Here is a 24879-nt window from a genome sequence, read left to right as displayed (position 1 = left end):
TGTTAAACTATTAAATGATTAATTATGTAATTATTATTAAATATCTAAAAAAAAAAAAACAATACTTCAAAACCTTACATTAATACCATTTGAAAGGGGTTCAGCAATTGTGTTCATGTTTTAGTTAAAAAAAAAAACCTGATGAGATATCAAATTTGACGCATAATTTAAAAAAGTCACATTTGCAAGACGGTATACAAAAAATATAATAAAATAAATAAATAAATCAATCAGAAGGTCAAATAAACAAGTTTTGAAGGATTTTCATTTTCTGGCAAGTATCTGACTGCTTAGGCCTCAAAGGGCTAACGCAATAGGCTGAAGCAACAGTCTGCTGTATTGCACAAATGGTCAGAGAATGCTTTCTGATGCAGCAGCATTCATGATTTAAACAGTGTTTCCCCCTGGTGGCAAAGAAAGCGCTAACAAAAGTAAAAGTACAGTATGTGCACTCAGCGACTCTACTGGATCCATGTTCCACCAGATATGTCTAAACTTAAAACACGTCACCATGTTGAAGCAGTTCAGAGTAAAAAGAAGAAAAACAAAGACTAATGTATGAAGATGGAGATTTTAATGAATTTACAACAGATATACAGTAAGACTGGCAAAATGTATACTTCCCACTCCTGAAATACATTTGTTATGTGACAAACCTAAACCAGTGGTGACAGTTACGAAAAGCACTGTCAGCAGCAGTGGTGAGTAAATGTTGCAATACTTTAAGTTATGGCTCATCCTCATAATTCATCCACATACGGTGTGTTTACAAGGTTTCCCCTACTTGCCATCGTCTTCTTGCTGTTCACAAACTTCTTTGCAGCCTACAGGTAAAGACAAACAGAGACAGACATGCAGAATGGTAGATTTAATATGGGAGAGATTATTTTCTATAAATGCATAATTACTGGTTTTAAAGCACAAAACATTACAATGTCGTTTTTTGGCACAGTGGAAATAGTGAAACTACTAATTGCTATTCTAATTGCTGTTTTATTAGAATAGATAAAGAAACGTAATCCACATACATTGATAACGTCACTGGACGTCACAGAGTCAATGGCCTTGGCCACAGCATCTGGGGAGCTGTAGGCTCCGCTGGACGAAGCTTGAGCGCCGATCTCCTCCAGCAATCCCTCTGAACTCTCCAAAACCATGAGGTACTCGGTCTTCAACTGACTCCTACAACCAAAGCAAATGCCACAAGACATTATTTAACTGGTCTTTTGTTCCACAAACAAGTAATTCACTGTAACACTGTTTGGCCTTGTTTAGGAGCTATATTGTAAATTATGCAGAGGTTCTTAGCTTGAACACACTAACATTTGCAACCCAACCTAATATTTATTTAATATGCTGTGCAGTGCAGTACAAAAGTCTGAGGTTACACTGACAAGCTGAGGTTTTTGTTTACTTAAACCTGGAAATAAGCAATGAAGTTTTAGCAATAAGCAATGAAGTTCTGCGAAATTCTACAGTTATTTCTATTTAAATATTTCAGCAGTTCTACATTTTGCTCAAATTATGATGCTGAAAGATTCATGAAATTTCACTAGTCATTTAAGATTTTTGGAAGCCACTGTAGGGTCTTAAGAAATCTTATATACACCGTATAGAGTCCAGAAATCCAAAACAAGGTCTGAGGCTTATTGTAAGTGAATATAATGGTAAACTGAGTAAGCTCTGACTCAACAGCAATTGTGCTCACTTTGCCCTGACAAGGTCCTGTTCGGAAACAGCTCCTTTAGCCACAGCATCCACCTGGGCCACAGCAGCTTTGATGACCTAGAGGTTGATTGAGTAATGAATAGAAATTAATGATAAATAAATAAGAAAAAAAAAAAAAAAAAAAAAAAAAAAAAAGTACCTGTTGTTTTTAACATGAACATTACTCACCTCGTTGGCAGAGCCAGCTTGTGCGACTGTGTACAGTCCAAACAGACCAGAGTCAGAGTATGAGATATTGAAAGCTGTCGCCTTAAAAAGAGGAAAGCTTCAATTAATTAGGACGACCTGAATCTCTGATCATGAGATTCTCAGAATTCACACATTTTAAAAATCTGTTCGTGTATCACTACATCACCGTCACTGACATCGAAAGGTTGCGTGGTTGCCTTGGCGATGCCCTGGCTCAGTTTGCTGGTGATGCCTGAACCTCTCTTGACCTGAGGGCCAACTCCTAAAAGATGCTGAAGCAGGCTAAAGGCATTGGCTTCCGCTGTGCCGCTCGCAGCCCCCTCACAGGCTAGCAGGGAGTGACTCAGCGTGTCTCCATTCTGCACCCGGAGCTCACCTACACACATGCACACAGATTAAGTGAACCACCTTGTTAGCTACACAATTGAGTGCAAGTACAGTCTGCTCAACCCAGCGAGCAAGCAACCTTGTTTTAACCTTGATAATTACTCCAGTGGAAGCTGTTGCACATGGTTAATCCGAATTATTAATTTCATTATTAAAGTCTATTTTTCAAATTGTCTTGCAACAGTGACATGAATTTTCACGTTTTCATCAAACATTTTCAGGCTAAATGATGAATAAATCACAGTTCAGTGTAGTGAGTTTTATGCAAATGGTAGCCTCACCTCCACGGTAAACAGCTTTGTCTCCAGGAGTTCCTGTCCCATGGTGAACGTCAATGTACTGCTCTGCCACCTGCCTCAAAGCAGAATGTTTAATTCCTGTATGAACAGAACAAGAAAAAAAAAAAAGGAGAGATGAAACACTAGAAGGGTAGAAAATCTATAGCCTGTACACTGTATCGACAGCCAGAGCAAAACTGCACTGCAGCTCCGGAAATATGTCATTCAATACATACAGAAGAAGCCATAGTCTCATGTACATATTTGGGCATATAAGGGAGGAAAGATAAATAAATAATGCTGGTTTCACTTTCTTGTATTAGGGTTTACACAAAATTTTAATTAATTTGTGTAAATGATCATTGTTAGCACTAAGAACAATCAGCAAATATTAAGTCTTGGCCTGAAATTGATGTAAAACATGTTGATTTCTATGATTTTAATCGAGCTGCACATCTGTGTTCAAATTGCAAGCAAGTGACAATCACTCGGGACAGTGCAATCATGGAGCAGTTCAAGCACAAATGATGCAGTGTTTTTAGACTGTCCTTATTTATAATAGATGTGGAGTCTCATACTGAGATTTTTGGACATGGCCCAATTTTTTATAGATGTTGAACTAAATATTTCCACAGTAATAACCCCTGTATTTTAGTCTCAGAGTGAACCAGAATATACGGTGTCTTTAATGTTAAATTAATCAAGCCTTCTCCTAGGAACGAAATCGCAGCGGGTCTGTTTTTATGTCTGCATGTATAAATAATTTTTTCTCAAAATTCAAAACCACTTTAAGGACAAAGAGAGATTATAACTGCAACAAATAAAATAGCACCAAGAAAATGAATAAATCACCCACCTACTCCGACTAAAGCCATTCTTGCACTTTTGTAATTGTTCTCAACAAATTCTCGCATCTACAATAAAACAAAAAGAAGAAAAAACAGCTCAGATTGACATGTACACACCTCATATATTATGCAGAATAATTATTGCTCTTTTTGTACACACACACTTTTAGTCTTGCCCCAAATGCTGTATAGTCTATCAAACAAGATATGTTTGCTTCTTAATTTTTGAACTCCAGCTACAAGGTACTTGTTACAATACTAATGTAACTAATGTAGCTTACAAGTGACAGAGGACAGTTCAGAATGTTGCTCCTAACTTCATTACCAAGTCTTCCCACACGTTCCTCAGATCAAGGCAAGTTGTCTGGTAATCATAAATCGATCCGTTTACACGCTTTCACACTGCTATCTATACATAGGGGCTGCAAAAGTACTTTGTGTAGCAACAGAAACAGTAGCAGTCATCTTAAAGGCTACATTTTGATCATACGTTTGGCAATGTTATGTCATTTATAGAAACACATAAGCAGGTCTATCTATTATTTTGCTCAACGATGAGCAGGGGTGGTGTGAGTGGGAGGTGAGACATGACGGTAGAAACGTGCTTAACCATGTAATTACCTATATAACTATATAATTAGTTCCCCACCTGCTAGTGCATTTATCCAGGCACTTCATAGGTAATTTTTACTTTTAACTTTAACATAAATTACCAAGTGAAAAAATGGCAATTTTGGGTCAGGTTGATGTCAGCAACCTAAAATCAGTTTGAGGCATGTATGACACAGGCACGCAAATTACATAACACATAAAATTACACTATACACTACTATAAATGTGACATTTTCTGGAACAAAAAACAGACCAGGGCTGCTGATACTTGGGGAAAAAATAGAAAACAGATATAGAATTTTTTTCAGCAATATAGATGTTACAACTTAGATGTTGCAATACAGGACATTTTTTAGTACCTTTCACAAAAGTCAATGATCCAAAATGTTAATAACACACTCCAAACACACCGTTTAGCAGAGTAAAATGAATGACATTAGGCAGATAGAATCTGCCTCTGGTAGATAAGTCATGAAAATGTGAACAGTGCAAATGTTCTTTTGTATCAATCAGAAAAAACAGTTTGCCTTATGTGACATTACACGTCCTGCAAAGCGACTATTGCGCATGCACACATTGATATTGATAAGCAGCCCAACTATTCTGCTTCACCTCAAAGTTACAAAAGTGTTTTATCAGTACTTCTTCATAACTTACATTGTCTCCACTGATCTTTCCAACCCTGTAGTCTGGGCAGTAGAGAGAGTTGGACAGGGCATTTTTATATGCAGCTTGATGCAGCATCTCCAGAACACCTTAACAAGCACAACACAACATAGTAAGGCCTTCCTCTCCACCAAATGCCTGTGCTCTAAAACAAAATGTGCCACAACACAAGGTAAACAGAGAGCACTGACTTGTCTGAGCACACTGCTCTGCCACGGCTTTCTCTATTTTAACTCTGGACGTGAGCTCAGACACTTCCCATGGCCTGAACTCAAAAGCAGTGGTCACATCGGCCAGGTATTCTACGACTGCATCACTGTGATGGACGCAGACACAATACACAACAAATCGGCAGCATTAGCATTTGCTTCTAGGATACAAACAAAAACAAGCATGATCTCACAAGTAATCAGAAGACCTCATTGGCCATGGCTTCAGAAACACCTACCATATATGTTTACTTTGAAGGTATATAAGGTTATCTACCCTATTCAGCAATGGATGTGGCCAGACATCATTTAAGTTAGGTGAACTGATCTGGTATAGACCCATGTACAAGAAAAATGGGTCACTTGCCACTTAACACTCCCAGTCTGGGAACACCTTGCTGGGGTGCTGATCTATGTCGATCTCAACCGGTGACCTTCTGATTGCTGACTCACCTCTTTTACCACTAGGATACTTCTGACCTAAGGTGGTGAGAAGTGAATAATTGTCAGCACAGCAGTCCTTAGCCCAACCTAAAGGTTAGAGAAGTGGGCTTGAGACCAGAAGGTTGCTGGTTCAATCCCCTTGACCAGCAGGATGTGGGGGCGGGGCAGTGAAAGAACAGAGCTTTGTCTCTTTGTCTAACCCACAGTTGCTCCCCAGGTGCTGAGGGGGCAGTCTACTGCTCCGTAGTGTGTGTTCTCCCTTCCCTAGCTCATAAGTGTGTGTGCTCACCGCTATGGATGGGTTAACTCAGAGATGAATGTTTTTGTACAGTTGAGAAATGATGATAAATGGTGTTCCTAATTTCTAACCTACAAAGTGTATGTATGGCAGGTGTATCTGATCAAATAGCCAAAGAGTGTAGGTGTATGTTAGTTGTCTCTACTGCAGGTCAATGCACAATAAATGTTGTGAAGAAGGACACCATGTCCAAGGTCAAACAGGTACTTACAAATCATTCCTCAGAAAGTCTAGGGAATAGATCATGTGCTCCCTTGTTGATGTTACACTGCAATCCAACAAGAGACAGTAGTGAGAAAAGCGAGGTCATTTTGTCATATGTACCAGCATGACAACATGGCACCACCAGGCAATGAAGTATAGGTACTAATTAAACGCAGAATCTATCAGTACCCTGATTGAGTACCTGTTTTTTTCCTATTTATTTATTCATTATATTATTATAGTACCCTGCGTCCAAATCAAGAATGCCCCATGTCATGACACTCCTATGACATATTCCTATGAATATTTTTTTTCCTCCAACGACTGGTTTGTTTTGGAGAACATTAATAAAAGCAACCTCAGTTCAGTTTGTTCGATACCACAATCACCATAATCATCAAAATGAGGAATCAGTCACAAGCATACTGTGTCATACCAAAGCACCACAACTAACCTTAAAGTGCTCCCTAAAACCTCCAACCCTCGGGTGATCTTGAATGCGGAAACTCCTTTAGTAGTCTGAAAAAAGGGAGAGCTATTTGCTTGTTTCTTTGAGTAGTTACATTTTATGACAAGTGAATGCACATAGATGAATAACTGGTTTGTGCCATAGTGGTTTGCAATGAGAGATTCCAGTAAACTTTCTGCAGCCCAGGAACAATTTAATGTACATATCCAAAACAATGCTTGCCTAATACCACATTTGGGCACATTTAGGCAAGACTCAGGAGAGAGATTATTCTTAAAACGGTCCTGAAGAACCACAATGCAATTTAGCAGCAAATGATTCTGAACTATTTGCAGGACCACAGGGCTGACAGATGTTTGGTTTCAAATATGAAGATTAAGTACTTATTCAAGACTGATTATTAGACTGTTATTAACTTGTCTCTATTCACAGCTACTGGATACTCCAGAAGCAATCTCTTGAATCTTTCACATCTGCATAGCGGCAGTTGAGAAGACAGCTTAAATGAAATTGATAAAAACCTTACCAGATTGCCTGATAAGCGCAGTAAGTGAGTTACGCCAAGGTTCTCCAAAGGTTCATAGCGACTGCCAGCTTTCACAAACACACCAATTTTGGAGACAGGAGAGTAATTCTCAAGGGAAGCAACAACAAGACCACTGGGAAGCTTGGAGACCTACAACATAAAGGACAAACAAAAACATTCAACACAAGACAAAGATGAAGTTTAATTAACAATTAATTAAATGACAATCAAATCAAGTAGACAGAGAAAGGGAGAGACATTAGTAACTGTAGTGAGGAAGACAGGAAAATTATATAAAATGAAAACATGCATTTTTGTTTAGCTTTGAATGAGGAGAATGAAGAGCAGAGTCAAAAGGATTCTGGTAAAGTTTTCCATAATTTGGAACCTCACTGTCTGCCCCCAAGAGTGTCCAGTCTGAAATTAAGGACAAAGAGAGGTGCAGAGTGCTGAAAACCCCTTGTTCAGGCAAGATGTTAAGAGGTGCAGGAACTTGGCTAATTAAGGGGTTGTTAGATGTGAGGAGATCTTTCAGAATGGGAAAGAACCTGGGCAGCGCAATGTTAAACATACTGAAGTGACCGAAGGCAATCAGAAATACTAATGAAACACCAGCTGAAAATAAACAAAAGCATGGTCCAAAATATCCACATTTTCACAGTTAGCAAAGAGCAGAGGTATGCAGTATTACAGAGGTGAGGTTAAACAGCAGTTTTGACCAGGACCCGGAGGTGGTGTTAATGAAATAAGTGAAAGATTAGAAAGTACAGGACGACTTGACAGTCTCACCATCTAAGCTGAGACTAAAGCCAGAGAGCTCTGAACCTATGGATTTGGATATGAATATGGACCAAGCAGGAAAACCAGAAACATTATAAATGAGGAAACGGGCAACTGATTGAAATATGAATGGGAGTTCTCATAAAGCTAAAAAAAACGTGCATCAACCCATGCAGGTTTTTTCCAGTAACATGTCATAGCTGTCATGCAAAGACCTTGTATAAATTTTTGACATCATCTGAATCTGGCAGTTGTCCTTTACACTGTAAAAAAACTCCTTATAGATAGACTTCCACTGAAAGTTAAGAAGGTTTCACCTCCTGTAAAGTTGCCATTTTGAAGATTTGAGGACAGCAACAATATAAAACTTTTTATATATTTTATAACTTTATTTTCCATGAAACACTGAACTGATCTTTTTTTGTCTGATTATTCTGTCTGATTATGAATGATACACTGCATGACATATTCTCCCTGTACCTTCAAAGTATAATAAGCTTAGTCATATTTAAATGACTTAACTTCATCTGTTTTATGTAACACTGTGAACTGAATTTTTTGCAACTGGTGAGAACACCTGTACCTGAACATCTTGCGGAGGACATGCAATGGCTTTAGATGACTTGGGAGAACCCAGTGGCTCTGTTAGAGGGACGATCCTTGTGGCAGCATAGCATCGCCTCTGTGGAGAACAATGACACACAAGACATCGCTCAGAAGAACCAAATTAAAACCAAATAAAAAAATTATATCACCATAAACAAAGACATTTTGGTTTGGTTGCAATATTTTGTCATGCAGACAAAATTCACCAACTACATAAAGCATTTTAAAAGACCTGCTCTCTAAACACTCTCCTATACTGACTACCATGATTTTTTTTACTCAAAATACACTGCACTCCATTCAGTTAAATAGGACTGATAACCTTTTTTTTTTGTAGTGAAATGTGCAGTTAATCAGTACTGATGACTGACGACAGCCACAATATACTCAAAAAGCCTATTGCATACCCACGACAACAAGATTGATCACGATACAATAAAATATGGTCATATTGCCCAGTCCTAGCGTGAATCCTTTAAATCTAAGTTTGAAAAGCATGAGCAATTCGCCAGCAAAGTACAAAGCATTGCACACGTCAACAAACTAGCTCCTATGGAAGACACTTTGCAGGGAAACACTACTTTCACTGCTTATGCTGCACAGGTATGTTGGTGCTACCAGTAGGTCATCTTACAGGTTACAGTAAGCGTGTCCACTGGTAAACTTGGCTGGGATTACTCCCAACAATAACCTAGCTAATAGACTATATTAGAGGGGTATTGATTCACAAACTCTCCACAGAGGTTTAGGGCAAAGCCCCTAAGGTAGCAACTGATTCTCATATATATTTTAAAGATATTTTACCTACTGCCAAGACTGGGAGGACTGTTGTAGTCATGCCTCGAGTTAAACAGTGTGTAACCTGAAAACCCTTTCACAGACAGTTAGCACTAGCTAGCTTAGCTAGCTTAGCTGACACAGCTGACAACACCTGACATTAAGCTCTGTGTTAACTTCGGTGTGCATTTTCTTAAAACTGTAGCTAACAGTCGATGGAAAAAAACGAGTTTAGTGTGTGACCGTATCTTCTAAGACTAGCCTGCTAGCTAAGGCTACCTAGCTGGCTAACGTAGCTATGTGCCATTCCCCAAGCAGCAGCACAATGACCTTCAGCCACTGGAAACTGACATTTCGCTACACTTCGCGCTAAATGTAAACCACAACCCCCATCTCAGCTAATTGAGTCTCTTTATGGTGTCCATTAATCTTTTCCAGACTACTCCCGTCTGCTGTTGTTAATGTAAAAAGTAGCTAGTCCAGTTAGCCGAAGGCTAGCTAGTTTAGCTGCTAGCCGGCGAGCTGTTATTTCGGTCTAGTAGAGGCAGACTAGCCTCTTAGCCAGGAGCTAACGGAATAACAAAACGCTGGCAGAGCTGTTAGTTCCCATATGGAGGACGTGCTGTTACAGGGTAAGCATGATGAGGATGAGCTGCAGCGTACTGAGAGCTGATTAAGAGTCTGGATTCCTCTCATGACTCCGGTCCCTTCTTTCTTCAGCCACCGGGCAAAGGCGGACATGGACGGGCGAGCTGACCGTGTGGAGCCGCAGCTTCCTCAGTTCCGCGATGACGTCATGAGTAAGCGTTAGCACAGTCAGGGTCTTTATTCTAAAGGCTGTAGCTATTTATGCGATTTACTGTGTAATATGATTATTTAGTATGCCATTGTCATTTTTGGATGATATATAGTCAAGTAAATATTAGCAATACATGATTTACATATGTATATGTGTGTATGTGTGTATATATATATATATATATATATATATATATATATATATACACACACACAGACACGCACTATTTCATCTCTGTATATATATTTGTATATTTGTATTTTGTTTTTTTTTTTTGCTTATTTCTATATTTTCATATTTTTATATTTTATTCTTTAACTTAAATGTAACTTATTCTATTTTTATTTTCTTCATTTTTATTCTATTTTTCTTTTGCACTTTTGCACTTTACTTCATTAAGTTAAGGTTTAGTTAAGTTTAAATGTAGATTTTTATTGTATAGCTTGATGTGGGCAGACTGTCAAAAAAGCATTTCACTGCAAGTTATACTGTGTATGACTATGTATGTGACAAATAAAATTTGATTTGATTTGATTTGATTTTATTGCAATTTGAAAGTCATAATGATGGTAAAATAGCTTAATATTACAATTATGGATTTTTTTTAAACAGCAATGGACTTCTGATCATTCAGAATATTGAGACATGAGAAATTGGATATAAAAATAAAACAAAATAAAATAATAATAAAAAATAAATGTTTTTAAACAAAGTTCACATAATGGCTCGCTGAGGAAACACAATGGGCATTATCAAGGTCAGCAGATATTGTTGCGCTCACATCCAGATATTGTACGATAAGTCGACAAGTAATTATTGTGACTATTATTTATTACATATATTATACTATTATATATTACATATACATATTTAGTATATGTAGTATGAATAAAATAGTGTGTATCGTGAAGTAGTATGCGTCTATAGAAGTTAGTATGCTATATTAGGTAGTGAGTAGTATGCCTCCATAGAGCGTAGTATGCATTTTATGTAGTATGCCTCCATAAAAAGTAGCATGTATTATGTAGTATGCAGTATTACACATTATGCAACAGTTAGATCCAGCAATGCCAGCTGATTGGTTGAGAAGCGTTCTAACTTTGCTGCTATTTCGCCTTAACAGCACTTTTTTTCATAAATACTGTGTCCCTCCGTTGAACACGGTTAATCCGAGAGGTAATGCAAAGGAAAATTTGAATGACATAAAACAAAACTAAAAGGATTAAAGCAAATAAAACATGATAACAAACAACAAAAGGAGAAGAAAAAAACTGTGAGTGGGAAACGGAGCTTAATTTGTGGGTCTGTGTAAGGAGCTGGAGAAGGCTGTGCAGTGAGTGGAGTTCGTTTCTGTAAGGGATCATCATTTGGTGGAAATGCAAACCTTAATACATATTAAATGTAAATTTTACTTCTTGCATACTTTATTTATTTTGCAAACTATTGTATAAAAGCAAAAGAACACTCACGGCTGTGAAGAAATACGAGGCTCACCCTCGGCCTTCTTGTCTGCTTCACCATAGCCCAGCTCTTATTTCACGAGACCACCCTCCCTCTCGTGTTCTACTGCTTTAGTATATATCTGTAGAAAGTAGCATACCATATTATTGTAGTGTGTAGTATGTACAGAATATGTATTATTTAGTATGCGCATACATAATATAGCATGCCATATTATATCTGCTGTCGATTAGAATAATATCTAAAGCCTTCGTAACGTCACTGAACCCTCCTGTCAAACGTGCTGCCACTCGCTGGGTCTTGCAGAGCCTTAAGCATTCATCACACTGTGAGGCCTTGGTTAAACTGTCTGGGTTTATGTGTGTGTATATATTTGTGTGTGTGTGTGTGTGTGTGTCTAAGCACGTTCCTCCTGACCCCCACAGTGCCTGCCTACTTGTGTGCATCTGTAATATCACACTGCTGCTCAAGATGAAGATCAGACAGCTGATACAGGACAATCATATTGTGGATGAAGACCCAGATCAGGCTGTCTCACGTGCAGAGCAGATAGATCAGGGGCACAATTGGACAACATGACGAGCCCACAGTGGCTAATTCAGTGCCTACAGCAGTTCAGCCCATTCACACTGACTCTCTCAGGAGAATTTTAGTGGAATACAGGGTGGCCTGGGACCACAAGGTTGCTGGTTTGATACCCTGGACCAGCAGGAAGTGGAGAGCCTCCCACCCTCACTGTCCTTATTCTCCAATATGTGCATGTGTTTACTGCCATGGATGGGTTAAACGTGGAGGCTAAATTTTGTACTACTTCTGGGCAGTGGTCACAATGGAAGATCTTAAGCCTAAGGTAGTTTACATATCAGTTATATACACCGTCTGGCTCTATCTGTCTAGTGAGCTCTCTATGACAAACGTTAGTGAACCTTAAGGGAAAATGACATGCGTGGCTGAAACTTCATTGCCTGATCTGTATAATATTGCTTCACTACAAATATATGAGTGAAATGACTGGTATGTGGATCCACATGGTTAGGAGATCAGGGGAACGCAGACGGGAAAGGAGGGTTGCAATACCAAGAAGCTCCGGTAGGGAGCGGCCGTACTAAACCCCGGTGTAGCTACAGGCAGAGGAAACACCACCGAGGAACTCTTCAGTGTTACCACGCAGAGCTCGTCGCTGCAACGTTTAGCCAGATAGAGAAGATTTACACTTTCTTTTAACTTGTTATCCGCCTGTATATCGCAGTAGATCACCTGTCCTCCGTGAAGCACACGCCGAGAGGACGACCAGACAGCTTGTGCACACGATCCCTGATCTTCCGATCTTCTGCTGGAATAATGGTGGGTCACTTTCTCCCGCATGTGGAGCCCACGTTGCCCCGCTGCCGGTAACACCTAGCTAGTTGAAGGATCGCTAAACTTACGACACACTACTACAAACACACGACTTTACGAGTTTTTTGGGGGGTAAATTTAAGAGTCATATGTCCGGGATTTAGTTTAGTTTGACTGATTCGCTGATCCTCTTTTTGTTTGTGGGACAGGTGGTTAGCTAGTGCTAGTTAATGTTAGCTACCATCGAAATGCGCTACGTTCAAACATGTCCGATTGGCTGTAACTGTGTGTGTAAGATAGATTGATTAGATCGTTGTTTAAAATCTAAAATTAATAACTGAAATGCTACCACATTTTTTTCCTTCTATAACTGATTTGTATGTTTTAAGCTGTGGTAAATCGTCCTAGGCTTCACCAGAAGTCTACATGTAGCTACCTGCATCTACCAGGTGTGGCAGCAAGAAAGCAGGACTTACAGAGACGTGTTTAAAGCTGTAAAAATCCCAAAATGAAAGTAGAAATAAAGTATTAAACACACAAGTTAGAAATCCTGTCTGGACACATTTCACATTGCCAATATATAAAAAAAAAAATTCTGGGGAGAGGGGTGGGCAGGGGGGCAGTGCTTTGTACTTTGCAGGCATCACTCTCATGCTCTCCAAAGCTTTTATTTATTTATGTCACTTTATTTATCTTCCAGGCCGAACCAGAAGTCAACCCAAAGGCATATCCTCTTGCTGACGCTACCTTGACCAAAACTATCCTGGACTTGGTGCAGCAAGCGGCCAACTACAAACAACTGAGAAAGGGAGCCAATGAAGGCAAGAAGCTGAACCTAGTGGAAATACATTTCCAACACTAAAAGATGTCATTTTTAATTATTGCACTTATGGCATCAGTTAATTGGTTTCTCTTCTCTCTCTCTTTCAGCCACCAAAACTCTGAATCGTGGAATCTCGGAGTTCATAGTGATGGCTGCAGATGCTGAGCCTCTGGAGATCATTCTTCATCTGCCTCTGCTGTGCGAGGACAAGAACGTCCCGTACGTGTTTGTGCGCTCCAAGCAGGCCTTGGGCCGAGCGTGCGGGGTGTCCCGGCCTGTGATAGCCACTTCGGTCACAATTAAGGAAGGCTCGCAGCTCAAGCCTCAGATACAGTCTGTGCAGATGGCCATTGAAAGACTGCTGGTGTGATTAAAGCTCTGGGAGCTAATCAGTCCACCATTACTACTAATACTATAAATATACACAATGTATAGAATTGTGCTAGTTTGATTCCTAAGTTGGAAATCACGAGAAGGGGGTGTTTCTCTTCTTGCATTTAGATGTTTTTTTGTTTTAGTGCTCAGCTGGAGTCATTCATTTGGTTTAGTGAACTGTACAACCTTTTTTTTTAACTTTTATAGAACATTCAACATGGTGATACACATGGATTCCTGTCTGCTCTGATCAATTGTTTTTCAATTATTGTAATAAACAAAATGCTTACCTACATCATGTGTGCTTATTTTAAATGCAGTGGTGCCAGTTCAGCTTCATCTGGAGAGGTCGCTTTAAGAGTGTAACCAGATCAACTTTTGACACATTCAGGAATCCTGGATACTTTTTAATAACACTTAATGATCCAAACATCACTGACAAATTTTAAAGACATATGACCACTTTCAATACTTAGGTAATGTTCATTAACAAGTAGCAATATAGACTTTTAAATTGAAAAAGTAATTTGTCATTTGGAAAGTGCTGCTGATTTGAAAACAAATTCACAATTTGATACTTTCTCGTGACTGATCTATACAGCTATATATCACTGCAGTCACAATCTCTAATTTTGCTGTTCGTTACATTGTAAAAACAGCAATGCTTCAAAACAACCTGGAACATAGTTTCATTTCCATTCTGCCACAAACCTCATATCTGGATTATTGGTGGTTTTGAGAAATTTGAATCTTGCACTTCTTTACGTTGTGCCAAAATTTCCTCATAAATAGAAATGCTTCCATTAAAAGTCACTTCAGGTGAGGTTTTAATCATCTCCTATAAAGTTGTCCTTTTTGAGATCCAAGGGTTTTGCATGACCCCAACGATACAATGTGATGCATTCATATCACATAGTCTTAAGAGGGAGTGCTAGCTAGAAAACCTATTTCCGTACAATGTGTAACATTAAAAACCCAATAAATACAAAAAACACCATTCAGAACGGGTTACAAAAATACTTCACCACTTGTGACTGTTAAGGTCAAAACCACATCGTTATTCCACAATCATGAGGTGCTCAGCGCTAACACAAGGAACCCTGTATAGCCTTTTTTTTCACAGATTCAGGGGGATGATGTACAGGACACTGAGGGTACACAGACACACACCCTTACACAAAACCACTGATTTCTATCCATCCATGGTCATGGACCAAGGAGACAGATTACCACACAACTAGTTTCTTAAGACCTGTCAGTGGGTCAGCGTGTTCCTTTTCCACAGCCATACGGCAAACTGAAAACTACATCTCCTGGCCTTCTCTTAGGCACACACAGATGCAGTGTTTGCTGGGTGTGGTAGGCACACAGAGCACAAGGCTTTAATGCACAAAGGTACCCTGACGGCCTCAGTCCACAGGAAACTCGGTCTCGGAAGCAGCACCGGGGTGGCTGGTGGTGTGAGTGTCTTTCCTTAGCTGTAGCGATACACAGCTCAGCCAGCTACGACTGGTGGGCATCTCGCCTACGATTTCCCAGCTGTCAGTCTCTTCACAGTACCTTTCGATGGTGTCATGGTACCTGAGGAATAAGAAGTATTCACATAGCTCAGATTTAGGCCTTGTTCACGCTGCAGGACTGAGAACTCCTGCAAATTTGATCTAAATGGTCTGAACTGAAATTTTATGCTTTACTGGGTGATCAGTTATGGGCCAATGCTATATGTGGGACTTGTAATATACTTGTAGACTAAGAAATACTGGCAAACAGTCACTATATTGGGCAACCACAGCCTTTTGGTTTTATGGTACAAGGCAACATGTCTAACCTGTCCCAGCCCTCTTCTCCTCCTAACACATAGATCTTCCCATCCACAACTGCCACTCCGGGTCGATAGCGTCGTTCCTTCATCGGAGCACACATGGTCCACTTGTTGCTTTTCGGGTCGTAGCATTCCACTTTGTCTGTATTTTCCGTAGAGGCATGCCAGCCACCTTGACGGAAAAAGGACATAATGTATGAGTGAAAAAACAAATAGGAAGCAAATGCATAGGCTGCTGTTTTCTTTTTACCTATTACATAGATCTTGCCCTTCAGGGTGCAGGCTGCAGACCCAGAGCGAGCGATCTGCATGGGGGCGACCTCTGTCCATATTCGAGTCTTAGGGTTGTAGACTTGTGCTAGGTCAGTTCCATCACCATCTTCCAAAACAGCACCTCCTACAGTTTGAGAGTATATACTGTACAATGTACTACACCTTTGTTTTACAGCCCAAAGACAAAAACAAAGACAAGCAGAGACCTGGCAAGTGTGAACTGAATACACCACCTGTGACGTAAAGTAGCCCATCCAGGGCAACCACAGCAGGACTGGTGACCGCCATTTTGACCGACTCCACAAAATGCCAGGTATTAGTGTGAGGATTGTAGCACTCTACAGAGTCCAGACGAGAGCGGCCTTCCCAGCCTCCTACCGCAAACACATACCCATCCAGCATCACCAGACCTGTGGGGGGTTCAAACTCAGTTAGCTACCCATTGCTGCCACTGCTGTGCAATGGCCGTAAGAACTGATCTTAATCTTAATTAAGTAAAACCGGAAAGCAGCACTAAGCAAACCCAGCTTTGTAACCATGGCAGATATACAGCAGATATTCATGCTAGACTAAAAGCTAACATCTCTTGAGCTAGCTAACCAGACATTATAACAAGACACTATAACAGTAATAGTAATAATAATAATAATAATAATAACAACAACAGGGTAAACAAAACCTCACCTAACTCAGATCTTGCCACATTCATGGGGGCCATCTCTAACCAGGAGTCGAAACAGGGGTCATAGCGCCACATCTCTCTGCTTGCTGAGCCATCTGGGAATTCTCCGCCAGCCAGATACAACATGGAACCTGCTCAGACACAAATCAGGACAACTAACAGTACTTACAACAACAAGCTTGAAAACGAAGCAGCAGTTCAGAAAAAGAAACAATTTCAGGAAACTTTTAGCCTAATGACAAAGGCTAGTACTGGTTGATCACGAAACTAAGCTCTAAGCTCTAGGCTAGAGAGCTAAAAAAGAAAAGTAAACATTGCAACATTGAGTAAAACACAGTAACAAGATACAACTAAAGTGGCCAGAATCATGTGAACATAAAGAACACTTACCCGACACCACTAGGCCATGCTTGCTCACAGCAAATGGAAGACAAGCCAGGCTTTTCCACTGACCGGTTAAAGGGTCAAAACTCTCTACACTTCGCAGCACGACCTTATCATCCTCCCCTCCTACTGTCACTATTACTTCAGCTGTGCCTATAAGAGATAAACACATACTGAGCCTGGGGCTGAACACTTGCACTGATCTGGCATAAACCACAAAGCCAATCCAGACATATAACACCTGCCCCAAATGTATTTGTTTTTACCCAACCAGTTTCACATGGTGGGTTGAGCTATTTTGCACAAATATGTATCCTGTATTTGTGTCTGTATGTGTGAAGATGTATATGCTGTACCTGTGGCCCTGCGAGGCCGTGCTCTGGGGCTGTAGAGTTCTCCTCTGCGGTCCTGGAGCAGGAGGTAGTCCTTGGCTTCTGAGATCAGTTTCTGGCACTTCAGAGATTCCTTCACTACGTCCAGCGATTCAACCACATCGTGGATGTAGTAGGGGCTTATCAGGGGCAGCCGAATGTGTTCAAGCACCTTTGCATCATATTCATACAACATATATCATTATTCAACAGAAACAGAAACATGAAGAAAGACTAAAGAGTCAGGAGTGTAAATATGCATCAGTGCATTCTGATGCGTTGACTGGAAAGGGACTTATCTAAATGTTAGAATAGATGAAGTTTCCATTATAACAATTCTTTAATATTCATTATAAAAGAAAAATAAGATACTAATGGATTTTACAGCTTATTATAAACAATATTTCAAATTTAAATGAACCGTTAATTAGTTACATTTGTGCAATGGACAGTAAAATATAGAAAACTTGAAATTTCAGTTTGTCTCTGTGGAAATATGATACCTGTGGCGTGATGTTAGAAAGCAATCATTTTAACTAACAGTACTTTAGAGCAACACTATGTAGCATTTTTACCTCAAAATAACAGTTTCAAAATCATTCTAATGCTCCACTGCCATGTAATAATCTCTGTTGTTGCTACTCTGGGCTCAGTACGCTGTTAATTGCTCTATGTAACTTTGGAAAATCAGTATAACGCTCTAAAAACCTGCTGCTGCTGAGTCATTTACGTATTCCTCCTGTAATATCACTCTGCCGCCACAGACCACATGTTCCTTTCACTTTTAGTAATAATTCTGTGTCTCTCCTTAAGGGAGGGGAGTCAAAGCGCAAATCCACTTTCAATCTCTCTAAATTAGAAAAAAATTCTAGTTATAAAAATATTAATTATTTATACTTTTTATAAACTTTATTTATACTTTATATAAACTATATATATATAGTGTGTGTGTGTATATAATTATATATAAATACTTGCCAAATGCACCAAATGTTTCATCATTTAATTGGATTAATTGGATTGTTGTGAGACAGGAGATCCACAATTGTGTTATAGAGTATTTTAATCTTACACATGTACAACTGTGAACATAAACAATAGCCCTATAATTGGAAAGTAAAGTTCCTCATGCTAAGCACTGCGATGGTAATCCTCCACATATCTCCCATATATCCTCACTTAGAATGAGAGACAGCTGAGCTGATCTGCCTCAGGCAAGCCTCCTAGCCAGTTGAGCTGTCTGGACCATGCTCATTAATCTGCACTACATTCACTTTCACAGCACAAGGATGTCTCGCGTAACTCTTCCCTACTGACAAACATCATCACCTTATCTTATATAGAATAACTCTACATTACCTTCAATGGATATAATCCAGTAATCCAGAAATAATCATGACTGGAGACAAGTATGCACAGACATAGTGAGACCCGATTCGTTGCTCACCTTTTCAAAGCTCTGTCTGCGTGCAGTGCTCTTCTCCAACCACAGCATGGCTGCTTCGAACACTGTCTCCTCCTTTGGCACGTTGAGGTGGTCACTGGAGATGATCTCAGTGAGTTTATCAGCACACAGAGAGAGAAACTCTTCCTGCAAGAGTCAAACATCAAAATTAAGCATATAAAATATTTGACAGGTATATTGTTTTGGCTATATCTCTTAACACTATTAACCATCTTCTATAAGCGGTGAGGTCACCAACACAAAAATATGTAACCTTTGACTACACAGAAATGACATCTTTCCATTCCTACTAGATCTCACCTGCTGGCAGACAGTGCTAAAGTGCTGCTGGATGTACTCCATGCTGCGGCGCTCCAGCTCCTTACACGAGTGAGCCTCAGCGAAGCAGTGAATGCCCACGCAGTTGATCTCGTCCATCTGTCGCTCCATGAACCTGCAGCACGCCTCTCGCACAGCCATCACATCCAAAAGGTTGGCAGCAGCAAGCAGGGCCTGTACGTTTGCCCTTGAGATAACCACCTCCGCCGTATAGGCATAGCTGACCAGCATGCCGATCATCTGCGGCTCCACGCCATTGATGGCCACCCGCTCTTGCCGCGACTCCATCAGGTCAGTGGAAAACATTGCCTGCGAGAGTTGGGGAGAACTGGCTACAGCGACAGTTGTACACAGTTTTCTACTAATTTCTCCTAATTAAATTATGTTTAATTACATTTTCAAATCCCGGTCCCTAGATAGGACTCCCCATCAGATGACATGACACTACCAGTGCTGGGAGGGTATGCTTCCTCTGAGTCATTAGGCTAGCCACAACAGGCTTTCACTTGCTTTCATTGCAACATCATTGGACAGCTGATCACACTTGGAGGAGAGCACTAACTGCCAGCTGTATTACATTACCAAACAGACGTCAGTGCTGGCAAGCAACATGCTAAGTAACTAGGGCAGAGATAGAGCTATAGACAAAATGAGGCCAATTATGCTCTCTGGGTTCATTTCTGTCGCATCACCATGAAATGAACCTGTAATCTCCCATTTTGTTTTGACAGCTGCCCCACTCTGGAGCCCCCACATACCTTTGGAAGGCTTTTTAAAAATACCTCCCTCTATATCTCCACACTGTAACACATAAAAGGGTTCCGACTTTAGGAACTCGTGTTACAGTACACAAGAAAACCAATGCTTGTCCTATAGTAATCAATGATAATGTCTCCGGGAGCCCTCATGTCTGTGCTTCCTTCAGGTCCTCCCTGGCTCGAGCCAGGAGCACTGGACTGACTGACTGACTGCACCTTTCATTTCGTGCCTAGTCATCTTAAACAGAATCTAACGCTCTGTGTTTCTTTATGCCGAGCTAAACCGCCCTCCTGTCTTGTTTGATGCTGGTGTAAGATTGATGTTGACTGGGTGTCCCTGCTGCTCGCCCTTCAGACAGACTCATCAACTGCTTATGGAGCCGCCTGCAAGTGCCATGCACCCTCTCGCTGAACCAGGAAACCTCGAAAGTCTGCTCCCTGCTCCCCCTAAAAGGGTTCATCTCCCTGCACAGACTTTTACTAAAGCCATTAGTATGAACAGTTAGGTGCTTGACTTGACATGTCTGAAGGAGAAACCTAACCACACTGTGTGGACATTGCCTAACTGATGCCTAATTTAGCTCATACTTTTCTGGCACCGATGAGAAACAGTAAGATCTTTCCTACTCTAGTCACACTGAAGCCAGGGGACAAAAACTCTTGTCAGATGACAACATATTCTCACTGTCGTACCAAAACCACGTCTCCAAAATGGCAAATTTAAAACATCTAATTTGTCTCCCCTAAACTGCCTTTCCACCTCTAGTGTCTCATTCCAACAGTTTGTTTTCCATGTGCTAATATTGGCACAGTTTTTACTTTCCCCCAGAATCAATTTTTAAAACATTATTCTGCTGTATTGTAAGAAGGCAGGGTTACACTTAGGAAAGAAGTGAATGACAGCCTTCTAGGCTGGAGGAGACCATCTCCCAGACCCAACAACAGTAGAAAACAGTCGTTGGCAGGACCTGCATCTTGTGGGTCTACCAAATACATAGGTAAGACTGACTCTGCCTCAGGTCTCTACTGTACAGACTAACAGAGGTTGCAAAAAAAAGTTCATTTCTATAAAACGGATGTGACTGGAACCACAGCGCCCACATTTTCTACAGCTATTGGTTTAGGCAGTTACTTACAGAATAACCACAGTGGTGCCTTTTTGGAGACTTTAGTGCCAGCTGAAGTCACTAAAGCAGAATTTGGGCTAGCTTTCACAGGACTAAGTCTATTTTTTTTGTAAATGTAAGAGCTCATGGAAATGATAAGTTACAAAGCAAAACAGGTTTATGACAGAAAGAGCCTCAATGAAAATTTTAATGGCCAACGTGAGCAATTCACAAAAAAAATTACCCAGGCTTGGTTAAAGGTTCACATTACGGAAAAGTGCAACTGCTGACACTGACAGTGTGGTGGGGTTTCCTCGGGTGCTTCTGTTTTTAAACCTTTCAGTCTGATTATTTTTTTTCTTATTTAATGTCCCTTTTCTTATCTTATTTGCTGTATATTGTTTAAATCATATCAGCATAAAGGGTGGCAATATTGTAAGCTATTATACTATTATATCCCAAGGCCCAGTACTGCATAAAGGGATAACATATGTATGTATGTGGACACATTTTACAGTGTTAAGTTTAATAATGTAATTTGCCTACTGACATGAAAAAAGTGACTTCCTTCACCTGATTCAGGGACACGTCTTTACCTGAAAGTAGGAGCTGAAGGAGGCCAGCACAATGCGGTGACAGGGAAACTCCTGCCCTCCACAGCAGAGAGTAACATCGCAGAAGGCGTTGTTAAGCCGTAGACTGTTCAATCCTTCCAGCACCTTGTTGGGATGACGGGGCTCTACAAACACATAGTCTTCACTGTCCAGACTTCCCAGCGGCAGCACAGGGTCTTCCAAACATGGGGAAGGGGGCAGCATGGCCGTAGGAGGTGAAGCAGTCAGCATATTCACAGCAATGATTTCCATTCTGACACTATTTCAGGCTGCAACAACAAAACAGACTTCTTTGCATATGCATAAGAAACACATCAAAAGGGCAATTAAGGTATAATTATGAACAGATATATAGGTTCACTGTCTGGACCAGTGGTTTAAAGAAGTGTAAAGAAGTTTTCATATTTGTTGGGTTTGTCCTAAAACTGTAGGTCTGAACCTAGAACCAATTAGGATCCTTTATTTTTAGTCTATAAGCAAATCAGATTGCTCCTACTAATTTGTCTTGGTTGGACTGAACACATGTATCCATGTTCAATCCGGAACGCATTTCATGTTAAGACAATAGTGAGCGTTATTCATTTTCTGCTATAATATAATCTATAATTTCACTATAATAACTCATGGAGAATTGTACTATCCTGCTGAAAAATCCAGCTCAACACCTGTTTCTGCTGGTGGCTGCTTTCAGAAGGTCTATGCCGGCAGTTGACGGTCAAGGTGATTCAATTGGATTGGCATTCAGTTGAAAACATAACCTATACGGGTAAGCCAGTTGGTTCAGCTGGTTACGTTATTCTCTGAGTTTGATGGGCTAGCTGGTCTATCAGTATGGCCAAGTTGATCAAGCTGGTCATCAAGCTGTTCATACTGATTGACCAGTTTGGTAAAGCTTTCGTCATACTGGTTGACCAGTGGAGCTGGCCAGGCTGTTTTGTCCAGCTGTCACTACACTTGGTACTGTGACAAACCTATGCAGACAGCAACAACTAAGGATGCACTTACATGGAAATGTTCGATATCTGCCGGTGCAAATACAAAAGCATTTATTAAGTACAAATATTTATGTATGTAGATATCTACTTCGATTAGTATAACATTACTAAAATGTAATGTTTATTTCAGCAGGGTTTTATTAAAAAATATGAATGCAGTAAAATTAATAACATGGGTGCATATTAGTTCAGTAGCCATAGCCTCTATCAACAAATCTCAAATAGTCAAATATGAATATATCAATGATTATTTTAAGGAGTAATCTATCAATAGTGATATGATTTGCGGCACTAGACACATATTTTACAAAATAAATAATACCATGCATTTTTACACAGAACCATATTATATGAATAATTTATTTTTTTTATTTTTTTTTTTGCCAGGATGACTAATTTTTTTCACCAGTTTTATTCCATTCTTAACGTGGATGTAAGCGTGTTTAAATATTAATATGTATATTTAATTTAGAAAAAAAACATTTAACACAGCACTAGAATCTCCTCTCCATGCCCACTAGCTTATCTACATGTCAGCCCATGGGCGTGCACCGTAAACAAACCGTGGTGAACTGAATCATTAGCCTCAGAAATGCCGGAGGGAGACGAGTTATCCTGACGTTATTAATACAAATTATACCCTGAACATTAAAGATATAATAAACGGACACACTCGCTCATAAACTGGACAAATGTAAAAGGCTGTCTGTCGTTCAGCTGCAGGTCCAGGGGGAGTTAACGTGAACTGTTAATACAGCTGACCCGACACATTTAAGCGTATATGCTCGCGTGAAACACTCCATTTACATGCGTTGACGACGAGAAGCTCACGAAAACACAGCGAGAAAAGCAGCCATGGCCGCATGACATGGTCTTACCTGAAAACCATCATTTTATTCAACAAAACAGAACATAATCCTCATATCTCGACCTCGAACTGTTTGTGAGTCGTGACGCCATCTCTTCTTCAGGGGCTGAACGGAGAGCTGAGCAGGAACACAGGACTCCACAGCGACACCCAGGGCTTCTGCAAACTGCAGGTACACAACATACTTCAGTTTTGTTGTGATTGTTGATTAAACGTAAATTTAAGTAAATAATTGCCATTTAATTGCCGTTTTATTTGTATGTATGCAGTTTTATGAGAATTGTGTACACCTGCCAGCTGCCGGATGTGGGCGGGCACTTCAACCTGTTCATTGCAGTGCAGTGGGAACCTCAGTCTGCACACCATACAGCAGCCAGCACTTCTGCCACATCTGGTTCATCCTAAAGGAGCCAGCACATCATCAGGAACAGACTAAAGCAGCCGGCACACCATGCAGCATATGTTAGCATAAGTTCTGGGCACACTAGCTGACACATCCTAAAGAAGTCAGCACACAATCCGGCACATCCAAAATTATTAGGCACATCACTTGACATATCTTAAAGCTGCCAGCTCACCATCCTGCAAATCTTAAAACTGCCGGCACAGCCAAACCAGCTGGCACACCATCCAGTACACCAATTTGCACATCCAAAAGCAGTTGGCACAATATTCGGCACACCTAAAAGCAGCCGGCACACCAACCGAACAATCCGGAAGCAGTTGGCACACCGTCCGGCGCATCTCACACCAGTCCATCCGTCCCGAAACCAACCGGGAGATCATCAGGCACATCTTGAAGCAGGGTTCACACCATCCGACATGCCTAAAAGCAGCCAACACACCAACCAGCCCATCCTAAAGCGGCTGGCATACCAATTGGCCCACCCGAAAGCAGTCTGCACAACATTCGGCACATCTTAAAGCAGCTGGCGCACCAACTGGCCCATCTGAAAGCAGTCAGCAATCCATCCGGCACGCTAAATGGCCCATATCCTAAAGCTGTCAGCACATCAATTCAAAACACTCCAGGGATCTATCCGGCACTCTCTCCAGTAAACCTTTCGGCACAACCTTACGGCACACCTTTAAGCACTCCATCCAGCACACCTTTCGGCACAACTTTTGCCACACCTTTCAGAACACCTTCTGGCAAACCTTCAGGCACACTTTTCAGAACACCTTCTGGCACAACTGTTGGCACACCTTTTGGCACACATCTTCCACTATATCTGGCCTCTAGCACAGCAAACTGCTCATCCAGAATCAATCAGCACTTAACCCAGCACACGTTGAACCAGTCAGCAAAACACCCGACACAAAATATGTTTCATCCAAAACAATCTGGCAATCCATCCGGCACTCCATTGGGGAAAACTTTTGGCATACAGTTTGGCACATCTTTT

General features: G+C 40.6%; 3 protein-coding genes across 3 annotated transcripts; 1 reads left to right on the top strand and 2 right to left on the bottom strand.

Annotated features, from left to right (window-relative positions):
* Window positions 1-557: 557 nt before the first annotated feature.
* Window positions 558-9802, bottom strand: uqcrc2a (ubiquinol-cytochrome c reductase core protein 2a). Its single transcript, XM_072693129.1, has 14 exons — window positions 9685-9802; window positions 8222-8320; window positions 6859-7008; window positions 6318-6382; window positions 5871-5927; window positions 4900-5024; window positions 4700-4797; window positions 3439-3496; window positions 2586-2681; window positions 2094-2293; window positions 1897-1977; window positions 1709-1785; window positions 1029-1182; window positions 558-824 (listed from the first exon to the last, which is right to left on the bottom strand). Exons 1-14 carry the CDS (start codon window positions 9760-9762, stop codon window positions 741-743), a joined length of 1422 nt encoding a protein of 473 aa, XP_072549230.1. The 5' UTR covers window positions 9763-9802; the 3' UTR covers window positions 558-740.
* A 2617-nt stretch (window positions 9803-12419) lies between these two features.
* On the top strand, window positions 12420-14110 carry snu13a (SNU13 homolog, small nuclear ribonucleoprotein a (U4/U6.U5)). Its single transcript, XM_072694425.1, has 3 exons — window positions 12420-12625; window positions 13320-13440; window positions 13550-14110. Exons 1-3 carry the CDS (start codon window positions 12623-12625, stop codon window positions 13810-13812), a joined length of 387 nt encoding a protein of 128 aa, XP_072550526.1. The 5' UTR covers window positions 12420-12622; the 3' UTR covers window positions 13813-14110.
* Window positions 14111-14211: 101 nt separating this feature from the next.
* Window positions 14212-23570, bottom strand: LOC140574563 (kelch-like protein 24). The gene is made up of 11 exons (XM_072694422.1): window positions 23484-23570; window positions 21593-21879; window positions 19115-19441; window positions 18797-18940; window positions 17335-17521; window positions 16985-17131; window positions 16597-16725; window positions 16146-16322; window positions 15890-16036; window positions 15646-15811; window positions 14212-15398 (listed from the first exon to the last, which is right to left on the bottom strand). The coding sequence occupies exons 2-11, from the start codon at window positions 21860-21862 to the stop codon at window positions 15227-15229; spliced, it is 1866 nt and encodes a 621-aa protein (XP_072550523.1). The 5' UTR covers window positions 21863-21879; window positions 23484-23570; the 3' UTR covers window positions 14212-15226.
* Window positions 23571-24879: the final 1309 nt, after the last annotated feature.

Source organism: Salminus brasiliensis, chromosome 12, assembly GCF_030463535.1.
Source record: "Salminus brasiliensis chromosome 12, fSalBra1.hap2, whole genome shotgun sequence".
Lineage (NCBI taxonomy): Eukaryota > Metazoa > Chordata > Actinopteri > Characiformes > Bryconidae > Salminus > Salminus brasiliensis.
Note: the sequence above shows the minus strand (reverse complement) of the source record. Positions and strands in the feature narration are given on the sequence as shown.

What these genes read in the sequence shown, in the direction of transcription:
- uqcrc2a (XM_072693129.1), bottom strand. Translation starts at nt 9,762, where the DNA reads ATGTCCGCCTTTGCCCGGTGGCTGAAGAAAGAAGGGACCGGAGTCATG. An exon ending in CAAAGCTGTTTACCGTGGAG is followed by an intron (nt 2,294 to 2,585) that starts GTGAGGCTACCA and finishes GCATGTGTGTAG; the next exon opens with GTGAGCTCCGGGTGCAGAAT. An exon ending in CAGGACCTTGTCAGGGCAAA is followed by an intron (nt 1,183 to 1,708) that starts GTGAGCACAATT and finishes CTTTGGTTGTAG; the next exon opens with GAGTCAGTTGAAGACCGAGT.
- snu13a (XM_072694425.1), top strand. An exon ending in GAGAAAGGGAGCCAATGAAG is followed by an intron (nt 13,441 to 13,549) that starts GCAAGAAGCTGA and finishes TCTCTCTTTCAG; the next exon opens with CCACCAAAACTCTGAATCGT.
- LOC140574563 (XM_072694422.1), bottom strand. Translation starts at nt 21,862, where the DNA reads ATGGAAATCATTGCTGTGAATATGCTGACTGCTTCACCTCCTACGGCC. An exon ending in CCTTCAGCTCCTACTTTCAG is followed by an intron (nt 19,442 to 21,592) that starts GTAAAGACGTGT and finishes CAACTCTCGCAG; the next exon opens with GCAATGTTTTCCACTGACCT. An exon ending in TGGGCTACTTTACGTCACAG is followed by an intron (nt 16,037 to 16,145) that starts GTGGTGTATTCA and finishes CTCAAACTGTAG; the next exon opens with GAGGTGCTGTTTTGGAAGAT.